This window comes from Mesoplodon bidens (assembly GCF_964165515.1).
Source record: "Mesoplodon bidens genome assembly, chromosome: 6".
NCBI classification, from domain to species: domain Eukaryota; kingdom Metazoa; phylum Chordata; class Mammalia; order Artiodactyla; family Ziphiidae; genus Mesoplodon; species Mesoplodon bidens.
In genome coordinates this window covers 11723384-11745850 of record NC_138162.1, presented here as the reverse complement: position 1 = coordinate 11745850, position 22467 = coordinate 11723384, and the positions used below count along the sequence as shown (strand labels likewise).

The 22467-nt window shown below is 42.3% G+C and overlaps 1 protein-coding gene across 6 annotated transcripts in view; it reads right to left on the bottom strand.

The window, feature by feature from the left end:
* DENND1A (DENN domain containing 1A) overlaps positions 1-22467 on the bottom strand; it is a 542774-nt gene that overhangs the window by 129238 nt on the left and 391069 nt on the right. For all 6 annotated transcript variants that reach the window (XM_081236287.1, XM_081236288.1, XM_081236291.1 and 3 more), the window contains one exon: positions 21003-21128. In XM_081236287.1, the coding sequence (XP_081092413.1) occupies positions 21003-21128 (126 nt within the window). The remainder of the gene's footprint in view (positions 1-21002; positions 21129-22467) is intronic.

The window sequence follows — 22467 nt, the reverse complement described above, 5'->3', positions numbered from 1 at the left end:
TTGAGCCTGCGAGCCACAACTAGTAAAGCCTGCGCACCTAGAGCCCATGCTCTGCAACAAAAGAAGCCACCGCGACGAGGAGCCCACACACCACAACGAAGAGTAACCCCCACTCACCGCAACTAGAGAAAGCCCGTGCGCAGCAACGAAGACCCAGTGCAGCCAAAAATAAAATAAAAATAAAAAAATAAATTTATAAAAAAAACCCAGGCATTACAGCAAACTGTATTTCCTAAAATCAAGAACAGTGTCATATAACCACAGTATAATGATCAAAATCAGGAAATTAACAATGGTACAGTAAAAATCTAATCTACAGACTTTACTCGGAATTCACCAATTGTCTCAATAATGTCTTTTTACAGCAAAAGAAAATCCTGGCTCATATATTGCATGCAGTTGTCCTGTCTCTTAGTCTCCTTTCATCTAGAATAGTTCTTGGGTCTTTCTTTGTTGCAAGACATTAACATTTTTGAAGAGTACAGGCCAGCTATTTTGTAGAATGTTCCTCAATTCAGGTCAAACCCTCTACTCTTACTTCAATCTATCACTGTTAGCTGAAGCACTATTAACGTCTGAAATCTTCCTGAATGTAATTCAAGTGTGGAGGTAGGGTCTGCGTCTTTTATCATAGCTCCCTTTGAAAAATCAAGTAAAATCTGCATTGGGAAACCTAGACAATGGCAGTTACCTAACTGTCCTTAAAATAAAAATCCCTTCTTTTAAGAGAATTAAAAACTAAAAGACACACAGAAAGCCCATCTACCACAGAAGGTAACTGGCTTACCATACTCTGAAGTACAAAAGTACATGTCACTCATCCAACAGTCATTTTTAGAAGTCTGACATTCACACTAATATTTTAGGAAGGCTATTGTGACTGGAGGAGGAAGGTTGGGAACTAACATTTTTTTGAGCATCTACAACGTGGTAATTATACGCATTATGGTAATATGCATTTAATCCTCAGAACAGCTCTGTGAAATTGGTATTAATGTTCCAGTTTTACAGATAAGGAAACTGAGCCTAGATATGAACTCCTGCCTAAAGGCAGGAGGTATTGAGGTAAAATCCTACATAAAGGCATTGAGGTAACATCCTCCACAAAGTTATAAGAAAAATAGGGGAAAGATATGTCCACAAAAATATATCCTGAAAGATATGCCCACAAATAGATTAAAACTGCAAAAAATAGATTAAAATATTTGCGAATGAATCAATGGACAAAGGATTAATCTCCAAAATATATAAACAGCTCATGCAGCTCAATATTAAATAAACAAACAACCCAATCCAAAAATGGGCAGAATACCTAAACAGACATTTCTCCAAAGAAGACATACAGATGGCTAAGAAGCAGATGAAAACCTGCTCAACATCACTAATTATTAGAGAAATCCAAATCAAAACTACAATGAGGTATCACCTCACACCAGTTAGAACGGGCATCATCAGAAAATCTACAAACAACAAATGCTGGAGAGGGTGTGGAGAAAAGGGAACCCTCTTGCACTGTTGGTGGGAATGTAAATTGATACAGCCACTATGGAGAACAGTATGGAGGTTCCTTAAAAAACTAAAAATAGAATTACCATATGATCCAGCAATCCCACTACTGGGCATATACCAGAGAAAACCATAATTCAAAAAGACACATGCACCCCAGTGTTCATTGCAGCACTATTTACAATAGCCAGGTCATGGAGGCAACCTAAATGCCCATCGACAGACAAATGGTTAAAGAAGATGTGGTACAGATATACAATGGAATATTACTCAGCCATAAAAAGGAACGAAATTGGGTCATTTGTAGAGATGTGGATGGATCTAGAGACTGTCATACAGAGTGAAGTTAGTCAGAAAGAGAAAAACAAATATCGTATATTAACACATATATGTGGAACCTAGAAAAATGGTACAGATGAACCAGTTTGCAGGGCAGAAATTGAGACACAGATGTAGAGAACAAACATATGGACACCAAGGGGGGAAAGTGGCGGGGGGTGGTGGTGGTGGTGTGATGAATTGGGAGATTGGGATTGACATGTATACACTGATGTGTGTAAAGCTGATGACTAATAAGAACCTGCTGTATAAGAAAAAAATTTAAATAAAATTCAAAAGTTAAAAATAAAATAAAATAAAAATTGAGCTATAAAAAACCCCCCTGCAATCTACTATTTCAAAATGAGCTAAAGACGTTAAGAAGATTAGACAAAGTATGAAAGAACAACATATATACAAATTATAAAAACTTAGAAATGAGGGGATAGAACTCAGGAAAGAATTAGAAACAAAAGAAAAACTTTTCTGAAATGAAGACTAAACTAGAGGGAATACAAGAGCATATCAACTCAAAAGATGATGCTTTAAGAAAAACAAAAGAAAAAGAGAAAAACTTCAAAAATAAAAAATAAAGATGAATTCCATCTCAATAATAATATAAAGTTTAAAAAGCAATTGAGATAAAAAGATTTTAAAGAAAGTGAAAAATATTGAAGATAGGCAAAGACGATCAAATACACAAATAATTGGAGCCCCTGAAGAAGAAAAATAAAGCAAAAGAACGGAACCAATGCTAGAACCTATCATTAAAGAAAATTTTCTTGGTATTAAAAAAAAGACTTGAAATTGTATGTTTCATATATGTTGAAAGACCACATTATATACCTGAGATGACAGACCCAAAATGACCATCCAAGACAGTCTAATAAAATTACTGGACTTCAGAAGAGAAAAAAATACTTGGGCTCTAATATAAAAAAAGAACATGTGATTTATTAAAGAAAGAAAATTAAGATTACCATCAGACTTTGACAGCAACACTTTTTGCCAAAAGAAAATGTAGTAATACATTTAAGATATTCAAGGAAAGAAAGTATAAGCCAAGGATTTTATATCCAGCAAACTGGCTCATCTAGAAAGGGCACAGAAAAATTGTTATCAACCTTTAACTACAGAGGGAATATTGTTCTCATGAGCCTTCCTGAGGAATCTACTAGGGAGCCAGCTTCAGACAACCAGAAATGGCCAAAGAGTTATCACCATTAGAACTGGTTACAGTTACCTGAAGCCTGAGACTAAATGAGGGCTGAGAGGGAGAGAGTCTAGTGTGTAATGGCTGTGTGTCCTAGCAAAGTAAATACAGTTCAACTAACCAAAATCTGCTGGGAGAATAGGGAGAGAATATGGAAAACAAAGTTAAAAGATAATCTGTAATCATGCTGGTGGTAACATTCGCATTGTTTACTGAAGCTGCTGTATATGAAAATAAATGAGTAATTATGGGATATTGTAATTCTATTATCCCCTGTGCCCTTTAGAACCAGAATTCTCAGCACAGAAGAAAGGAAGTACAAATGTAATAGGGAAGAGGTTAAGCAAAAGGTCTGTAGTTTTAAATTTGGACTGGAGGTAACTACATATATACACATATGCACATGTATACATGTATATGTGTGTGTATCTCCCTCCTCTGTCCACTGAAAAGGCCTGGAAACAATGACCAACCCAGTAGCAGTGAGTACCCTAAGCACCCAGGTTTTGGTCTCAAGACATTACTTCTCACTAAAAGAAACCAGTGCTTCCTGAAGAACTGTCTGATTCTAGGTTTGGGGGCAGGAAAGGTACAAGATGGGCCTGGAGCATCTTGTAATTTCAGATAACAAGGGAGCTAGGGTCACGTTAAAAAAAAAAAAAAATACTCAGGGCCAACCTGAAGAAATTCTCACTGGCCAAAATGGTACAGTGTGAGTTTCAATAACAATAATAATCGCAATGAACCCAAACCCATAAAATATGTTTAAATCCACCAGGTTATAATAATACACATACAAAAGAATTGTCATGTTTTGAGGGTGTTAGGGAACTAATTCTTATACTAAAAACTGGTAAATATAGGAAAGAATCAAGCATTTATCTTGTCTTTGCTATATGAACTGTGACACTGGGTAAGAACACATAATAGTAAATGAAGGAAAGTGTCTCTTTATAAAAATATTCCAACCAATACATGAAAAATAAACAATAAACTGAGAACATCATCATTTTACAACTCCCAATGAATAAAGAGATATAGGTATTAAGCATCACTGGTTACTAAAAATCACCAAAAAAAAAAAAAAAATGCAACCAGACTTACTATGTCTCACATAGACGTACCAAATATCACTTGCAATCTCACCCAAAAGACTGAACCTTAGTCTACCCAATCTCAAAACCCAGTCGCCAATTAGCAGGAAATACAGAGGACAGAGGAACATGGTGAAGAGCACCATGATCACCAATCAGCATGAGAGGGTGGAGGAGGAACCTGTAAGTTAAAAGAGAATTTTAAAAGCCATATACTTTGTTAAAATGGACAAGGCTAAACTATAGCATCTAGGGATACACACTTGGGTAACAAAACTATTTTAAAAAAATTCTAAAGTCAGGATGGTGGTTACTTTTGGCAGGAGGAAAAGGATTTTGATTGAAGGGGTTTCCGGAGTGGGTGGTAAAACTCCACTTCTTGTCCTGGGTAGTGTTGGTCTTTAGTCGTTTATTTGATTAAGGCAGTTTTCTTCATCTGTTTTACAATTTGTTTTACAATAGAAAGATTTTTTAAAATGTATAATGATACCTATCTAGTGGGAAATATTGTAATGATTGAACGTCAACATTTCTTTGTTAATAGTGTCATCATGATGAGAATTCTTACTATCTTTTTCATTAAAATACACTATCTTGACTTTGAAAAAGAAACCTTCATATCAACTACACTGTTTTCTCATAGGATAGAATGTAGAGAAAGCTCAGCTATAAATTAAAGAGTTATTTTTGTCTACTTAAAAACTAATATTGTTGATAATGGAGGAAGCTCTGCATCAGTGGGGACAGGAGGTTATAAGGGAAATCTCTGTACCTTCCACTTAATTTTTCTGTGAACCTAAAACTGCTCTAAAATAAGAAGTTTTTTTTTTTTTAAAACCCACCTAATATTAAGTTCTTTCCACGTGCGAGGCCCCATGCTGTATTATCTCATTTAATCTTCATAACAATCCTATGAGACAGATTACATTTGTTCTCTCCCTTTTACAGATGAGGAAACTAAAGCACAAAGGGGTTAATAAACTTTCTCAGAATTACATCAATAGAAAAGTAGAACCCAGGTCTATATGAGTCCTGTGGGCAGGTTCCATATTTGATCCATCTCTTGGTGCCCAGCCTCTACTTTTGGAATTAAACTGACTTACTGAATACTAAAGATCAGGAAACAGATATTAAGGTTACATAAGCTACTACCTATAGCATCACTTCTTGGAAGTGGAGAGAAAAGAGGCATGGGCTCCTTTGAGCCCGGTAGTCACAGAGACCCTCTTCTAGGACAGACTGATCTCCCCAGCACGAGGGCTTGAGTCCAAGCTGGCAAGACGCTTTCTGCATCAAGATTAAATGTGTTTGGGAAACCAGAGAGATGAAAGAAACAGCTCCATGCTGCTGACAGCAGGGAGTGCAGCAAAAATGTTTTCTGTACCCTAGGAATGCAAAGTCACCACCCTGAGACATTGAATTATCAACTCCAGACTAAGAGGCGAGATGTTAGAGTTCTAAGAGGCGAGATGTTAGAGTTCACGTTTCTTCACTAGATGCTGGAAACCATCACCAAAGAGGATCAGAAGCAGCATGGGACCAGTGGAAAAAACGTGAGTTCTAGAGGCAGACAGCCAGGGCCCCCAATCCTGGCTCCATCTCCTACCAGCATCTACCTCACCTGGGAGCTCTCTTTATCCCTTTCCTTGGCTTTCTTTTTCTGAACAACACTTATCACCACCTGATACAGTATATATTGACTTTCACTTTTGTTTCCTGTCTGTGTCTGCCTAGAATATAAGAGATGTGAGGGCTGGGACTTTATTTTGTTCACTGCTTCATCTCCGAGCACCTAGAACAGTGTCTGGCATAGTAGGGTCTTGTCAAACGTTTGTTCAAAGTTGTTGGTTTAAATTATTTCAACTCTCTATGCTTTAAGTTCCCTATCAAACCGGGGATACATACCATGCACATTTAACCAAGAAAATATAAGTAAAGAGCAAGAAGTAGGGGTTCAGTAGATAGTGGGTATTCCCTCCCATATTTCTTTTGCCTAACATTCCAAAACGGAGGATAAAACTAATCAACTCAGGATAAAAGTTCCCTTCAAAGGAACAGATAATGACCTTTTAAGCTGGCAACTGACTTGCTCAGGACACCCTCAAACCCACAGACCATTTTTAATGCTGTGAAGATGAGAGTAAAAGTGCATCACAGTAGGAATATGGGCAGAGAAAAGTCTCAAGCAAATGGCTCATGAATAATGCCAATGAGCTGTGACTGAGGAGAGCAGGGTGAGTGGAGATCTGCCAGGTCACATCACTAACAGGGACCAGCAAACCAAACATAAATAATCTCCGGTTAAAGGCTTTCCAAAATTCCTGCCACACCTCCATGGAATGTGACTGCTGGGGAATTGGGCATTCACTGGATAAAAGGGAAGCTGCCTCCGTAGTCTGCTGTGGACGGTGGGGGGGATTAATAGAGAACAAGCGCTTTACATCCACCATCTCATTTAATTCTGAAAGTAATTTTAGGGGGGTGGCATTTTTATCCCCATAGAACAAATTAAAAACCTGTGGTTCAGCAGGGAAGGGCTTCCAGAGGTTTCACATCTCTTAAGTGGTGGCTTTCCTGGAGTCGCAACTTTCTTTAGCCTGCACTGAACTGATAACTACAATATATGCGGGGTACCTCGCCAACACTGGAATATTCCACGGCACACTTCAGAAGCTGCCCCCCACTCCAAAGCCCCTAGGAAGTGAATACATTAAGAAATTAGACAGCTACTAGATAATAGTTGCTAGCTAATAAAACATCAGCCAATTCACTGAAGTCTGGAGTAGGCAATCAACATATGTGGATTTCTAATACTCCTGTTAGTTCCAGGCTAAACCCCCAAAGTTTTAAATACCTTGTTCTTGTTTCATTATAAAATAGGAACCAGCCAGACATATGTCAAAGATGCCCTGTGAAGGTATCATTTACGTAGAGATTCTCCTTCCTATTTTACAATTCAGGAACGAAGCTTCATGAAAGTATAGTAACTTGCCTAGAGTCACACGGCTGGAAAGAGGCAGAGTCCAGGTTGGCACCAGGTCTAACTATAAATCAGGTTTTTTTTTTTTTTAACTTCACCATGTTGTTTATTATTTGCCGGGGGTGGGGGGTGTCACTAAATAGCCTTAATATCCAGGATCTGGGAGTGCTGGCTCTGAGCCCATCTGACCTCACACCCACTCTCCACTCTTCTCTATTCTGTACAGAGAGCAGGCTGAGTTCCCTGGGCTCCCGAGTCAGCTGGCTTCCTGACTCGTTTGGCACATGTGAGGTGCTGGTGGGAGATGAAGAGGAGGAGGAGAGGGAGAGGCTGAGTGTTTCTCCTCTCTACCCTGCTGGGGTGGGCTGTCCAGCAGTGGTTCACCTCCTCTCTGACCCAAGCGCCCACGACACAGACCCACAGGTCCCAGCTTTCATCAGGTGACCCTGGCCCTGGACACAGGCCACCGCCTCTGCTGTTGCTAATCTCTGGATTACCTCTCTGCTCCCTGTCAGCTGGATAACCATTTCCTTGTTTTCCCTCCTGTAAACATATGAAGGGGTTCCGGTTGTCCTGGTTAGATCCTGACTGATGCACGGATCAAGTAGCTGGACTGAGGGGACAGGGACCGGTGGCCTGTGGCCCTGCGCTGAGAAAGCTGAGTGATGGCTAGGCTCTATGTCGCAAGACCACCTGTTGGCCACAATCCTCTGTCTGACTAGACAAGAAATGCTTTGGAAAAGGAACATGCATTTTTTCCCTGAGGCTCATAGCAATGAGACTGGGGTGAAATGAACGCATTTGGTATCCTAATTCCATGGCCTATTAGCAAGAAAAATTCATCAACAATCTTTAGCTACAGCAGTGTTTCCCAAACTGTGGTGAGAAGTAGTAGATGCATGGAATGTTAATAGGTAGTCTGTGGGGAAAAGGGTTTTGAAAAATGCTGGGTTAAGCAAAGTTAACCTGATTTCTTTACAGCAGGGCTATAGTAATGTACATTGTAAATACCTTTAAAAAAAGTTATAGTATGCAATATGTGACGATCACAAATTTTATGTGATCAGAAAACATATCAATATCTTGTGGATCTAATGTTTCAAGGACCACTCTTCTAGAAATGCTGGTTTATGGTATTAATGCTAAACCCTTTGTGGCCTTCAAGGTCTTTCATGGGCTGGAGCTGACCCCTTCTTCACTTTGACCTCAGCCATGCTCCTTCCTGTCTATGCTCCAGACACACGACTGCTCACAATACCCAACCATGCCATGTAGTTTCAATGCCCCTTGCCTTTGCAAGGGCTACTTTCTGCCCCTGCTCCTGGGGAACTGCTATTCCTCCTGCAAGGCACCATCCCAGGTGCATCCTTCCCTGGGAAGCTTGCCTTCAGCATCCACGCGGAAGAGACTGGTTGTGCCTTTGGATGTCTACCACCTTGTACAACGTTCCACTATAGCAGTTACCACACTTAGCGCAACTCTCTGCTTACCTTCTGTCTCTGCCCCTCACGGCCCTTAAGAACAGAACCGAGTCTTACTTGTCAGTGTGAGCTAGCCAGTGCCCTGGGCAGGTGGTCTCCAGGTCAGGTTTGTGGGGGGAACAAGTACACCAAGATTTTAAATACTTGTAACCACTTCCTGCTAAGGTTTGCTTATAATTGACTTAAAATTCATGTTAAATCAAATAAAAGTTCCATTGTTAGGATGACCCATAAAAAATTAACCTTATATTAATGTAGCCTTTATTATGATGAAAATAATTGATTTTCTTAAAAATCCTAATATCAGTTGAAAAACTACCACCATCAGGGATATTTAGCACCTGGATTAACACTGCTACCAGAAAGCTCGCCACTAGGTGTCAGCCAAGGAAAAGAGGAGGAAGGGCTGTACCTAAAAGTGTTACTTTTTCATCCAATTATCGCCGTAAATATCAAATATTTAAACAACAAAATATTAGGCAACTAAAATTATCTATTAAAGCGATGTTTTTAAGAATATATCTAAAATTTTGCAATTTCCCCTTTGCAAAATTGTTTATAAATGGTTTTAGTTTACCTGTATTTTCAAGAAACATTTGCACAGATTAGAGACATTGACTCCTAAGAGGAGACCAGCTCAGTATTCTTCTGAAATGACCTCAAATTGTACATAACACAGACCATATGGTAATCATCATTGGGGTGAACGGTCGGAGGAAAGAGCATGGTTGCTAGAATCAGACAGATGGGAGGTCCGAATCTTGGTTCTGCCACTTCTTAAAAAAGTGACATAACCTTTCCTAGCCTTGGTTTCTCATCAGTAAAATGGGACCACACCACTTCCTCCATATGAGGACTGTAAAAATCAAATAAGGGAACATATATATATATAAAGAATGTAGCATAAAACAGATGCTTCATATTATTTTCTTTTTCTTAGTATTTCAAGTCTCAATGATTTATTTAACAAAACTGTATTTCAGCTCCCAAACTACTAAGGACACTGTAACTAGGGACTATTCTAATTTCATTCACTCCACAGAGAATTATCAAGCACCTTCTATGTACCAGGCTCTGTGCCAGGGATACATGAGTAATCACGACACTCCACTGTGGCTTCCATTCCTTTGTGAAAGGGTAGCATAAGGCTGAGTGTGACTGTCTATTTCTGAGACTATGCCCACACCTCATAGAAGATCAGTGTGGATGCATGTCTGAGGGGTTGTGTGGTGGGGGAAGGAAATCTACCATTTTATCCCCTAATCACCATCAATACCATAATGTCCCCCACAGAAAAAACCCACTATCGCTCCTCCTTACGTTACTGAACCCCTACTGCGTGCTGGGCGCATAAGAAGGAATAAGACAAAATCTTGTTCTCAAGAAGCTCACAGTCTAGCTATGTACGCGAAGTCATATAACACTGCTTCAGGCTCTAAATTGTCAAATGTTGTAACTGCTTGAAAATGGATCAGAAAGGTTTCTTTTTCAGAGTCTCACTGAAAAAGACACCCTAAAGCGAGATCATTTGACTTAAAACACTGGTAACAATAACCATTTCTCTTTGCCACTGCTTCCACAAAGATACAGTATTTAAAACTGTATCTGGTGCAGTGGTTAAGACTCCGCGCTCCCGATGCAGGGGGCCTGGGTTCGATCCCTGGTCAGGGAACTAGATCCCACATGCACGCCACAACTAAGAGTTCGCATGCCGCAACTAAGGAGCCCGCCTGCCGCAACTAAGACCTGGCGCAACCAACCAACCAACCAAATAAATAAATAAATAAATATAAAAACTATGTTAAAAAAAAATAAAATAAAACTGCCAGCATGGATTCAGCTTACTCCATTAATATACTCGCCTCGTGTATTTTCCTAACTAGAACTGAATATTTACTGCACGTGGTGATTTCACAGAGGATGATCCTCTCCAGATCCTAACTGCCTGGGGTTAGCTACCATGCAGATGCTGGCTGTGCCCTTGTTTTACATTTACATGTTCACGGTGTGGCGTTTGTGTCAGATTCTTCTTCTCATGCTCTAAGATGAAGCTGTGGATGGATGATTTTTTAAAACTAAGCATCTATATTGTGCAACACTGAAATATGACCACCAGTCTTTCTGATGCATAGTATGGGGAAAAAGGGTATCATTCATTCATCTGTTCATCCATTTATTCAACAAACATTTAATGAGCACTTACTAAATATTAGACTATGTAAAGGACACCAAGGAGTACCAAACATGGTCCCATCCTATAGGAACAAAGTAAGAAAGGAGCCAAGATTATTAAATGAGATCAAGTTAAAGCCTGGAATTCCTCCTGGATAGTCTAAGATACACTAGCTGTGTTTTATTTTTCAAGTATTTTAGAACATATGGGGATTTCATTTTGATCATATTCAGTGATGCTCTTTGAAATCATACAGTTAAGCTTGATCATTGTGTTTAAGCAGACTTCCTGCCAGTTCTCATCTTCTCTCACTTAAGGAGCGACTTCTTACTTGGGCAGTCTACTTCTAGAACAACAGCTCTCAGTTCAGTGAGCATTCACTGTGGGGCTCAAGGTTCCAGGACTCCCAAACTGTGTTCCCAAGCCACATCAGTGTCCCTGGGAAGTAGACAGTGGAGATTTCGTGCCAATATTGAACAACGGTCATCTCCCAATAGGCAAAAAATGTTTTGATGAAATAGGAAAAAAGATTCTCAATTATATTTTCTCTTATGCATTTCAGAAATTAATGCATTTCTGAATTTTAAAACCTTGGTACCACCCCTCCCATTTGCCTGTAAGTGCTGGTGAGTAGTAACATAAATAAATAAATACCAAATAAATGCTGAAGGAAATAATTAAATGGGATTTCTTACAAATCCTTTATGCATTATTTGAGATAAAAGCTGAACTTTCATAGTTACTTCAAAAGACAGGAATAAACGGGCCAGAATCTCGTGTTTCCACTGGTTCCAGGTAGCCTGACACCTGCTGAACAACTATGGCCACCACCACTGTTCTAGAATGTGGCAGTCTCATCTCCTCCCCTTCCTCCTTTACCTTCTTGTCACCCAGGAAAGGTCATCCTCATTTAGTTAAAATCTGCTATCAGCAAAAAGCTACATCATTGCTATTTTTCTCAACAGTCCTACAAGGTAGGCATTATTTCTATTTTACAGATGAGAAAATTGAGACTCAGGTCATCTTTTGGCAGATGACTGAGCCAGGATTAAAACTCAGGTGACTCCAAAGACCACACTCTTTCCATCACACTCAGGAGCCTTCTTAGCCACTCGGAGCCACAAAGCTACAGTGCTGGTCCCCGGAGCCCTCGTGTTGGGAGCCCATCCCCTTAACCCTGCTTCACTCCCAGGACATGATCTTGACTGGGGATGAACACTGAAATGAGAAAAAATGGTAACCAGTAATTCACCAGCCCCTTCTCTAGTCCACCACAGACTCCTGTGTCAAAGCATCTATTTAGCTGAGGCCTGTAGGTTTTGGCTATAATACCCTACCTACTTGCCTAAAACAAACTGGGAAATAAGAAAATCTTTCACCAACTTTTCCTACAGAACATTCATGGGTACCTATCCGTGCTTCACAAACATACCACTGTCCACTTAAAAACAGCACGGGCTCTGTGTGGAAACAATTTGGTGGTTCCTCAAAAAGGTAAACATAAAATTACTATATTACCCAGCAATTCCACTCCTAAGTATATACCCCAAAGAATGGAAAACAGGGATTCAGATACTTGTACAGGAATATTCATAGTGGCATTATTCTGAATAGCCAAAAGGTGAAAACAATCCAGTGTCCATTAACAGATGAATGCATACACAAAGTGTGGTATATACATAACATACGGTGGAATATTATTCAGCTGTAAAAGGGGATGAAGTTCTGACAGATGCTACAATGTGGATGAACCTTGAAAACATTATGCTAGCTGAAATAAGCCAGACACAGAAGGACAAATATATATAATTTCCTTTATATGAAATATCTAGAATAGGCAAATTCAGAGAGACAAAGTAGATTAGAGGTTACCAAGGGCTGGTGGAATGGGGGAATTGAGAGTTACTGCTTAATGATTCAAGGTTTCTGTTTGCGGTGATGAAAAATTTTGAAAATACATAGTGATTGGTGGTTGTACAACACTGTGAATGTAATTAATGTCACTGAATTGTAACTTAACAATGGTTAAAATGGCAAATTTTATGTTATTTATGTTTTACCACAGTTTAAAAAAGAAGAAAAGCAGGGGCTCTGGAGACAGACATGGATTTGACTCCCAGATTGACCACTGCCAAGCTGTGTGGAGAATCTCAGAGCCAGCCCAGGGGCGTGCACATCAGCCCCTTCCAGGCTTCATCTAATTTCTCCTTTCCCTTGGTCACTTCCTTATCTCATCTTGTTTTACTGTACATATTGCTTTAAGGTTCCTCAAGCTTTTTCTTTTTTAGCACAAGATAGAGGTACAGACAAATTAGTAACATCCTTTATATATGTCCTGGGTATACTCTGCTTGCCTCTGTGGAGGGCAGGGGGCGCACACCACGAAGCATTCTTAATTCTTTCCATTTTTAGCTGCTCCTAGGCTGAGTCAACAGATATCTGCTTCCTTACCATGTTGTGACAAGTTAGCACCCAAAGTCAGGCTCTTGCATGCAGACTTGTATTTCTTCTACTCAGAAGACATCGAAATAAAGCATATCAAAGCTTTATTCACAAAGATGTTTGGTGGAATATTAATGATAATCTCAAAAAACTGGGAACAATCTAAAGGTCCGACGTGGGAGAGTGTTTACAGAAATTAAGGTAGCTGTACTTGATAGACTATCCTGCAGCCATGTAAAAAAGCCTAGGATGTAATAATGTTAAATGGAGGAGAAAAACACTTTTAACTTAGATTTGAAAGCAACTTTGTAAACACTTGACATAGTGAAAAATAATAAGAATATACAAACTGTAGTTGAGGTAGTTGCATTAGTTCAGGGGCACTACAGTGATATTTTAATTTTTCTAGTTTGTACATATTTTTCTACTTCTGTTACACTAAAAACATATAAATACAGTTTGGGTTTTTTTTTTTAACCATGAGATCAATGGTGTTACTCAACCAGGAGAGGGATATATATAGTATTTTTCTGACCTGCTCCAACATAACCCTGTCCATTCATGCTTGCAAGCCAGGCTATCAATCTGCTTTTATCTTAACTTCTCTCCCTTCAAGGGTTTTGGGTGGATAAATATGACTCAGCAGAATCATGTGACAAATCAGGGGCTGTATGGTGGATGAGGCCAGTGTACCCACAGCTGAATCTAGAAGCCGGGCCTCTTGGGAAGGACTAAGCAAGCAGCACTGGAGGAGCTGGCTGCTGCCTTCACAGCCTCCTTCGCGGTACTGGTGCTGACTGCCAGTTTACTGTCCCCACCTCAGCCATTGCTCCCTGTGGGCAGGGCTGGGCTCCATTCATCCTGGGGAAGCCCAGCCAGCACACTGGCCCAGAGAGAGCCACACGAGCTTGTTGAGTAAACAACTCTCACAGTGCTCCATCTATACTGGCCTTTCCACAGCTACTGGCACAGAACAGAATGCATCTTAAAGCACCAATCCCCATCAGTTTTGCTCTTTGATCTAACATTTACCAGGGACCTGCAATGGGCCAGACATGGGAAAAGCACCTTCACACGCACTGCCTTAAGATGATTCCACGTAGCCATGAGCTATGAAATAAGAAACTATGGACAGAAAAAAGGATGCAATTAAAGCACACAATTCTATTTTTGAAAGTTCTTTAACACTGAGGGCACGGTGTCTTCCAAAGAGAGGGTGGTGGTTTAGTCTTATTCAGATTTCAAGATGATATAATTTTAAACAAAGGAGTGAGGTAAAGTAAGATTCTTTTTAAAATTCATTCGTTCTCCCTAGGAGGGAGAAAGGGGACTCGAGGCAAATTCAAGACCCACACTGCTATACACATCCTCCCAAAGTTTCAATCTTCTGCCCAGCAGAGAAAGGATGCTTGGCCTAGCAATTAAAATCACTTGTCTTTTATCCCCTTCCTGCCAAAAAGGACCCCAGCCCTAACTAGTTAATCCCTAACACACACTGCTACTCCCAGAGTTGCCTGGCAACTGCTAGGAGGCGTGTCAGAGAGCAAGAAAGGCCTAAATAAATGAGCTGGAGCCTGGGCTGTCGCTTGCCACGGATAAAGGGGGTTTTTCCAAATGGAGCTGCCTGGCTGCTTGTGGTTCTGTCATTTAAGTAGAGAAGAACAAGTTGGCTTGACCGGTATTGTTAAATACCTTGGGCTTTGCACCTGATATTCTCTGAGTGATTGAAAAATGGGTCACATGCCCTTGTGATTTGCCTACACTCTCCCCTCTGCCAGGCAGCACCAATCTCCAAAGCCTAAAGACAGGGCAGGAGCAATGTGTATGTACTGAACAGGGGTCAAGGGCCAAACCCGGCCCCACACACTTCTCTGTTCTTCCATTTCTTTCACCCATCCTTCCAACCACTGTTCCAAAATACATGCATTGATGCCTCTGCTATGCTATGACCCATGCCCGGTGCTGGAAATGCAGAGAAAGAGCTGTTAACGTGGAACACCAGGAAACCAGAACAAAGGCAGGCAGGAGGGTGGGGTGGAAGAAACCTGGGTTTTTGAGTCAGGCCGACCTGAGTCCGATTCCTGGCCTCTGCTACTTGCCAGGAAGTCAAGGCAACCTCAGCCCCTCTCCCCAATCTGTAATGCGGACAGCAAGGGGCAGTCACGGGGAATTACTGCGACCACAGATGCAAAGCAACTCAGGGGTGAAGCCTGTTGGAGGCCACAGAGCAGGTAGGAGACTCGGCTGTGGTTGGACACCCTGGTGTCTCACTTTCTGATTCTCAGGAGGAATAAGTCACTTGGCCCTGAAGAGAGACCCTACCGGGGAGCCCACAAAGGTCCTCTGGCTCTGGGACAGGCACATGGCACAAGGCACGGACAGAGAAGAGCAGCCTGGCACCTGGCACATGGCCGGGCCACAGTAAGGGGGCCACCTTCCTCTTCTCTTCCAGGCAGGGGAAAGAAAATAAAGCTTGAGACTCCCCAGCCAGCTGCGTTTTAAATTTTTTCCAGTAGGAGAGGAAAAAAAGGCCAAGGAGTTGAAAATCTCAAGCAAGCTCTGGGCCGCAGAGGAGCTGTGGCCCAGCTCTGCTTCTTGGGCTGGGGTTGGCCCCTCCTGAGGGGTCCTGCGGGAGCTGAGCAGAAAGGAGCACCATTGAGTCTGTGATGTTTCACGTTTTAAAAAAACCCAAACCCTGTGACTTTTCAGTGACCCAAGTCCCATGATGGCAGCTGCTGGCCCAGGTGGGAAAAGCCCCCAGGCTGCACTGTGCGGTGCGCCCCGTGGGCACCCTCTGTGCCCCGCACACTCCTCCGAGCCCACCCCTGCAGGCAGTCTTCGTCCTCAGCCATGGACTGTTCTACACTTGACCTGTCCCAGAGTCTCCCCTCAAGGCTACCAACCACTTCTGGCCACCAGCTTTCTCCTTTACTTTATGAATCGAAGGCCTTAAGTGTACTCGGGTCCTTTGACCCAGTAAAACCAAGTTGGGGATGCCGCCAAGGGAAATAATTCAGACCATGGAATGAAGGTTTATATAAAGATGGTCACTACAGTGTGGTTTAAGATGGTGAAAGGTTACTGACAATCAAAAGGACCAGTGCTGGGATATGTGGTGGGCCTCAGCACTGGTTTCAGATGGCAAGAACCTGATAAAAATATCTGTGAGCAGGGCCCAGACATCTGCCTTTTTAAGAGCCCCACAGGTGATTCTGACCCACAGCCAGAGTTGAGACCCACTGGGGTCACCTGATGGAAGATGCGCAGCCAATGTTTAAGAAGAGTTTTTATATGATATGAAAAAATGCTTACGATACACTAAAAGACAAAACTAAATAACAGGGAACTGGATTGCTTTGCCAGGAATATCTCAACTAACTAAAAGTAAAAAATTAAAACCCCAAACTGAAATGAAACAAAAACAACCCCAATCTTCCAACTTATCCCCCCTCCCCCTTGTATATAGAAGAGATAACTAATAAGGACCTACTGTATAGACAGGGAACTCTACACAATACTCTGTAATGGCCTATATGGGAAAAGAACCTAAAAAGAGTGGATATATGTATATGTATAACTGAGTCACTTTGCTGTACACCTGAAACTAACACAACATTATAAATCAACTATACACCAATAAAAAATTTTTTTAAAAAGATGAGGAAAACAGGCTCAAAAACAAACAGACAGGGCTTCCCTGGTGGCACAGTGTTTGAGAGTCCGCCTGCTGATGCAGGGGACACGGGTTCGTGCCCCGGTCTGGGAAGATCCCACGTGCCGCAGAGCGGCTGGGCCCGTGAGCCATGGCCACTGAGCCTGCGCGTCCGGAGCCTGTGCTCCGCAACGGGAGAGGCCACAACAGTAAGAGGACCATGTACCGCAAAAAAACAAACAAACAAACAAAAACAGACAAAACAAAACAAAAAACCCCCAAACCCTAGAACCTTGGTAGAAACACGTAAACATGTTATCTCAATTCCAGATGGTAGGATTATGGGTATTTTCTCGTTTCTAGGCCTGTTACTTTATTTTATTTTTTGAAAGATTTAATTTAATTTTATTTTTGGCTGTGTTGGGTCTTTGTTGCTGCGTGCAGGCTTTCTCTAGTTGTGGCGAGAGGAGGCTACTCTTCGTTGCGGTGCACGGGCTTCTCATTGTGGTGGCTTCTCTTGTAGTGGAGTGCAGGCTCTAGGTGCATGGGCTTCAGCAGTTGTGGCATGCGGGCTCAGTAGTTGTGGTTTGTGGGCTCTAGAGTGCAGGCTCAGTAGTTGTTAGCTGCTCTGTGGCATGTGGGATCTTCCCGGACCAGGGCTCGAACCGGTGTCCCCTGTATTGCAGGCGGATTCTTATCCACTGCACCATGAGGGAAGTCCCTAGTCCTGTTACTTTAAACTTTTTTTTTTTTAAACCAAGAGCAGGGTTCTTTTTGTTTTTTGTTTTTTTAAATAATCACAGAAACAACTAAAGACAAGTGGCCCCATGAAAGACACCCTATCCCCTCAGCACTGTGCTGCCTGTCACCCAAGCAGGCTCACCCAGTCACCGTTCCCCATGCACCACCCCCACCACGTGGCCTGACTCTAAAACCCATGACCCCTTCTTGAGCTCACATGCACTCTGCAGTCATTATTAATCTCACAAACAATCTGGCATTGGAAGTGTTATTCCATTTTTTAGATGAGGAAAATTGGCTATAATTAAATCTATGGTTTAAAAACCATCTAGATAACATGGTGAGGCTTGTCAGAAACTTTCAGGCCCTCTGGCTTCCCTCTTCGCCTTACAGAAAAAAGCCATTCTAGTACAGATAAATCAGACCAAAGCACGACAAGTCTCCTTATTTCATTGATTCTAAGACACAAATTTCTTCACATTTTAACATCTCTGAAATCTGGATGTCTTACAATTGACGGCATCCTTCAATTATAATTGGCAGCACCCTTTCTTAGTGATACATGCAACAGTGGTACAGCTTATGATGGAATGACAGCTAAAATTCAATGAAATGTACCATGTTTACAACCAAACTCATCAGCCTATCCTCAAAATGCTACTTTTTTTTTTTTTTTTTTTTTTTTTTTGCGGTATGTGGGCCTCTCACTGTTGTGGCCTCTCCCGTTGCGGAGCACAGGCTCCGGACGCGCAGGCTCAGCGGCCATGGCTTATGGGCCCAGCCGCTCTGCGGCATGTGGGATCTTCCCGGACCGGGGCACGAACCCGTGTCCCCTGCATCAGCAGGCGGACTCTCAACCACTGCGCCACCAGGGAAGCCCCAAAATGCTACTTTTAATGGCTATATAATATTCTATCATATGGATATACTTTAATTTACTTAACCAGTTGTTTATCATTATGGACACTTAGTCCATTCCATGTTTCTACCATTACAAATCTGCTACTGGGGACACCTTTACTTCAAGCTTTCCCTTTTTCTACTATGGGCATCATCATTCTCTTCCTGATCCAAATCTTGGGAGACATTTTGACATTTCTTGCCCCTCATCTCCCATATTTTTTCTATTTCTAGACTCATCTAGTCATTTCTTCTTCATGGTACCTTTTCCTGGTGTAACCACTGGAGGGCTTTCTTCTGAGTTCCCCAACCATCCCCTGGTCTCTGCTTCCAGTTTCCTTTTCAGTCCAGCACTGGATTACTGGTCAAACATGACTCCAGTCACATCTCATCTCTGCTCACACTCCTCGCCTACCATCCAAGGCTCTGTCAAACCTGGCTCCAACCTTTCCTGCAGCCCCATCTCCCCACCCAAACCCATGACTCCAGACAAAGGGGCCATGAAGGGTCCTGCCTCCAAGCCTTTGCTCACTCAGATAACCCCATGCCCACCACAGGAAGGGAAGCTGCTGTCTTTCTTTTTCCAAGTTTCAGCTTTCCTATGAGAGGTTCTATGGCTCACTGGCTCCTTATAACCACCTGGAAATGCAGAATGATAGGTATGCTTATTCTCATTTCACAGTGAAGAAGCTGAAGTTTAGAGAGATTAAGTGCCCAAGTACAGAGCCAGGTTTTAAACTCCAGGACTTCCATCCTTAAATCCGATGCCTTTGAGAGCCAAGTGCAAGTACAACCATAAACTTCTCTGCGGGAGCAACTTTTGCCCGGATCATATACCCAGCAATACCAGACTCAACAGCCTCTGGATTCTAGACGTATACATGACAACAACGATGTCACTGTAAGAGTGGAAATACTTCATGTCTATCAGTTCCCAGCAGCCTAAGGAAAGGACTGGGCCAGTTGTCCCATTCTCACTTTAAAGATGGGAAGAAGACAGAATTTTCCTTGAATTATACCAGCTCTCAAAACAGCACTGAACCTGACTGGTTTGGATGGGCCCAAGGTCAGGACAAAGAATCAGAGCCATCTGTCTTGGAGACAAGCAGGATGTGAGAAACTTGCTTTAAGCTGAAGGGCTTTTTAGGACCTAAGGGAAGTATTTCTTAGGAAGCAAAGAGAGTGCATCCCTTCTATTATGTGACCATGACATTGCCTGAAGCTGAGGCAGCCTAGCGAGTCAGGCCCAAGTGTCGGATGGAAGACAAGGAACAAGGTGGCATCAGGCTGCTGCTCCCTGAGCACCCACTGCCCCAGCCACTTCACAGAACATGCGCCTGGGTGAAGGGGAAACAAGGTGTTTGCTATCACTCTGTGCTTCACTTACACATGCAGTGGAGTCATAATAGTGAAAAAGTACTTAGCAAGGTATAACTGTGGCTTATGAGGAAGCACGTTCAAGATTCACTGTCAGAGTTTGCACATGAAATGCACTGCCTGATATCTAATCATCTTCTATCATTTAATCTAATAAAATGCTATGGGTTAAAACAAAAACAAACATCCTGACCTATAGGCAGTGCGACCTGGGCTGGTCCCTCACAGACACTCTGACTAGGCTGGGTGTGGCTGCCATCTCCGCCTGTTCAGGATGAAGGGAGCTCCGTGCTCCCTAGAGAAAAGGGCTGTCAGCAAGGTCCCCTCCAATGTCCTCTCCTATGCAGCGACCCAGGTCCCTGGGCCAATTTCTCCATTCTCCTTGGCCAAGAGGCTACGAGGAGGCGGATATCCGATGAAAGCTTCTCACTGAAGCTGGGAGAGCTGGTAGCTTCTTTGGTTTTAGGGATGACCTGGTGTCTTCATATCCGCACTGTAACTAATCACCTCACGGATGAGGCAACAGAGGCTCAGAAAGGTTGAAGGGCCATGGAGGCAGAAGACATTATTCCCCAGTCCTCAGTATACTTTGTAGTCAATACATCAAGACCACTCTGGGAACCTCTAAGAAGTGAGCCCCCTGGATGCCTTGCTTTCTCAAGTGTGAAGTAGAGGTCCCCGTGCCGGAAAATGGCGTTGAGGCACAGCGGGAAAACATGGGCACTGGGCCGACCTACCTGGCTCCTCCACTGGTCAGCAAGTTACTGCTTCTGTGAGCCTCGGTTTCCCCATGTGTCAAGTGGAGATGATCACTGCTACCTCACAGGCTTACTGGGACTCCTCAGTGAGAGCACGTGTGTGCAGTGCTGAGCACTGTGACCCGCAGAGGGAGCTACTGACCAGGGAGGGCAGGGGCCCTAACATTCACCGGAGCAGAGTGCTTCACACAGGGCAGCTCGGCTTCCTCGTGCTAAGAGGTAGCGCGAGGGGAGGACACTCCCCCAGCCCTCCAACACACACACACCCCACCCCCCCTCTTCTGGTGAATTCAACAACCAGATGAATAGCAGGTTTCCTGTGGCCCTGACCAAACATGGATTCGTAACATGTCAAGAAGCTACTCACCGGCTCTATTTTCAGAGCGTTTCGGTAGCTGCCGAAGAAAGCGGCCTGGGCCTTGAGGAAGGCTCTGGCCACACCATCGCCAGTTGTTGTGGAGACCTTCTTCAGCCGGTTCTTCAGTGAAGAGATCTGGTGACACAAAGGAGACAGAGGCTGAGGGCAGGGTCGGAGGAGGATGGCTGGCTACGCCCAACACACACAGAGCTCTAGAAAACCCCCGGGATGGGGATGGATTTGACACATCAACTGCTGGGAGAACAAACACACATTCAGTATTGGGGCAGGTTTTTGAAATTTAAATAAATCTTGCTCCTATTAGGGAGTATCTAATAAAAACAAAAACAAAACCACTTTCTAAGCAGTTTCAATGTGCCAGTTTAATTGCTTTCACATAAATTTTCTTACTTAATTCTTTCAACAGTCCTGTAGGAAAGGGATCGTGCTCCCTTCTTACAAGGGTGAAACAGTCTCAGAGAGGTTATATTACATGGCTAGTAACAAACCCAAGAAGTGACCAAGTTGTAATATTAATTGAAGTCTTATAATCTGAGCCCAAACTACACAAATTTTTTTAGTTCCAATTCCATTTCCTCTTCAGATTACTTACAAATATTAGAAATAAATGGCTTATTTATAACAGATTATAATATATATTATCATATACCTCATACTCTGAATATATATTTTTAAAATGTACTATAAATTATATATTTATTAAATATATATAAAGTATATATAATATGTATAATATATTATTATAAACCTCATGTTCTAAAGGAATAGTCATTATATAGACTTACAGAAACATACTTATATAGCTTATAGATACGCACCCAACAGATTAAAACAAAGTAGACAAGAAAGTCATGGCAAAGCAAAAAGGGAAACATGAGTTGTGAGATTCTTTGGATCCAAAGCAGTTGCACACATGAACACAAAATTTCCTGAAAGTGAGAATGAAAAGAGATTTTTTCCTATGAGTCCTCAATGTAGGAAAGCCTGTGTAACATGACGGTTGTTGCCCTCAACATCAGAGACAACATTAAGCTTCCTGGTCTGTTTCCAATATGCCATCCATCTCAGGAAGCCATATTGCACAACTTCTGGGCACACCACTCACACTATGTTCCATGTGAAAAGTGTCCCTGGAATTGTGCAACTTGGTAGCCTTGAGTCAATGGTGATACAATGGTGAGCAAAACCAGACAAGGGTCCTCCCCTCATTAAACTTATATTCTCGTGAAGAAAATACCAATACATATGACATTGCTACCATGACAAGCCTGTGATAGAGCTCACCAAGGAGGTCAAGGAAGGCTTCATGGAGAGAAACAGGCTTAGACTGAGATCTGAAGGATGAGCTGAAGTAGTTAACTTGCAAAGAGGGGAAGGAACAGTGTACCAAACACGGGGATCAGCATTTGCAAAGACACTGTAGTGAGGAGGAGTTCAGAGACTAGGGAGAACT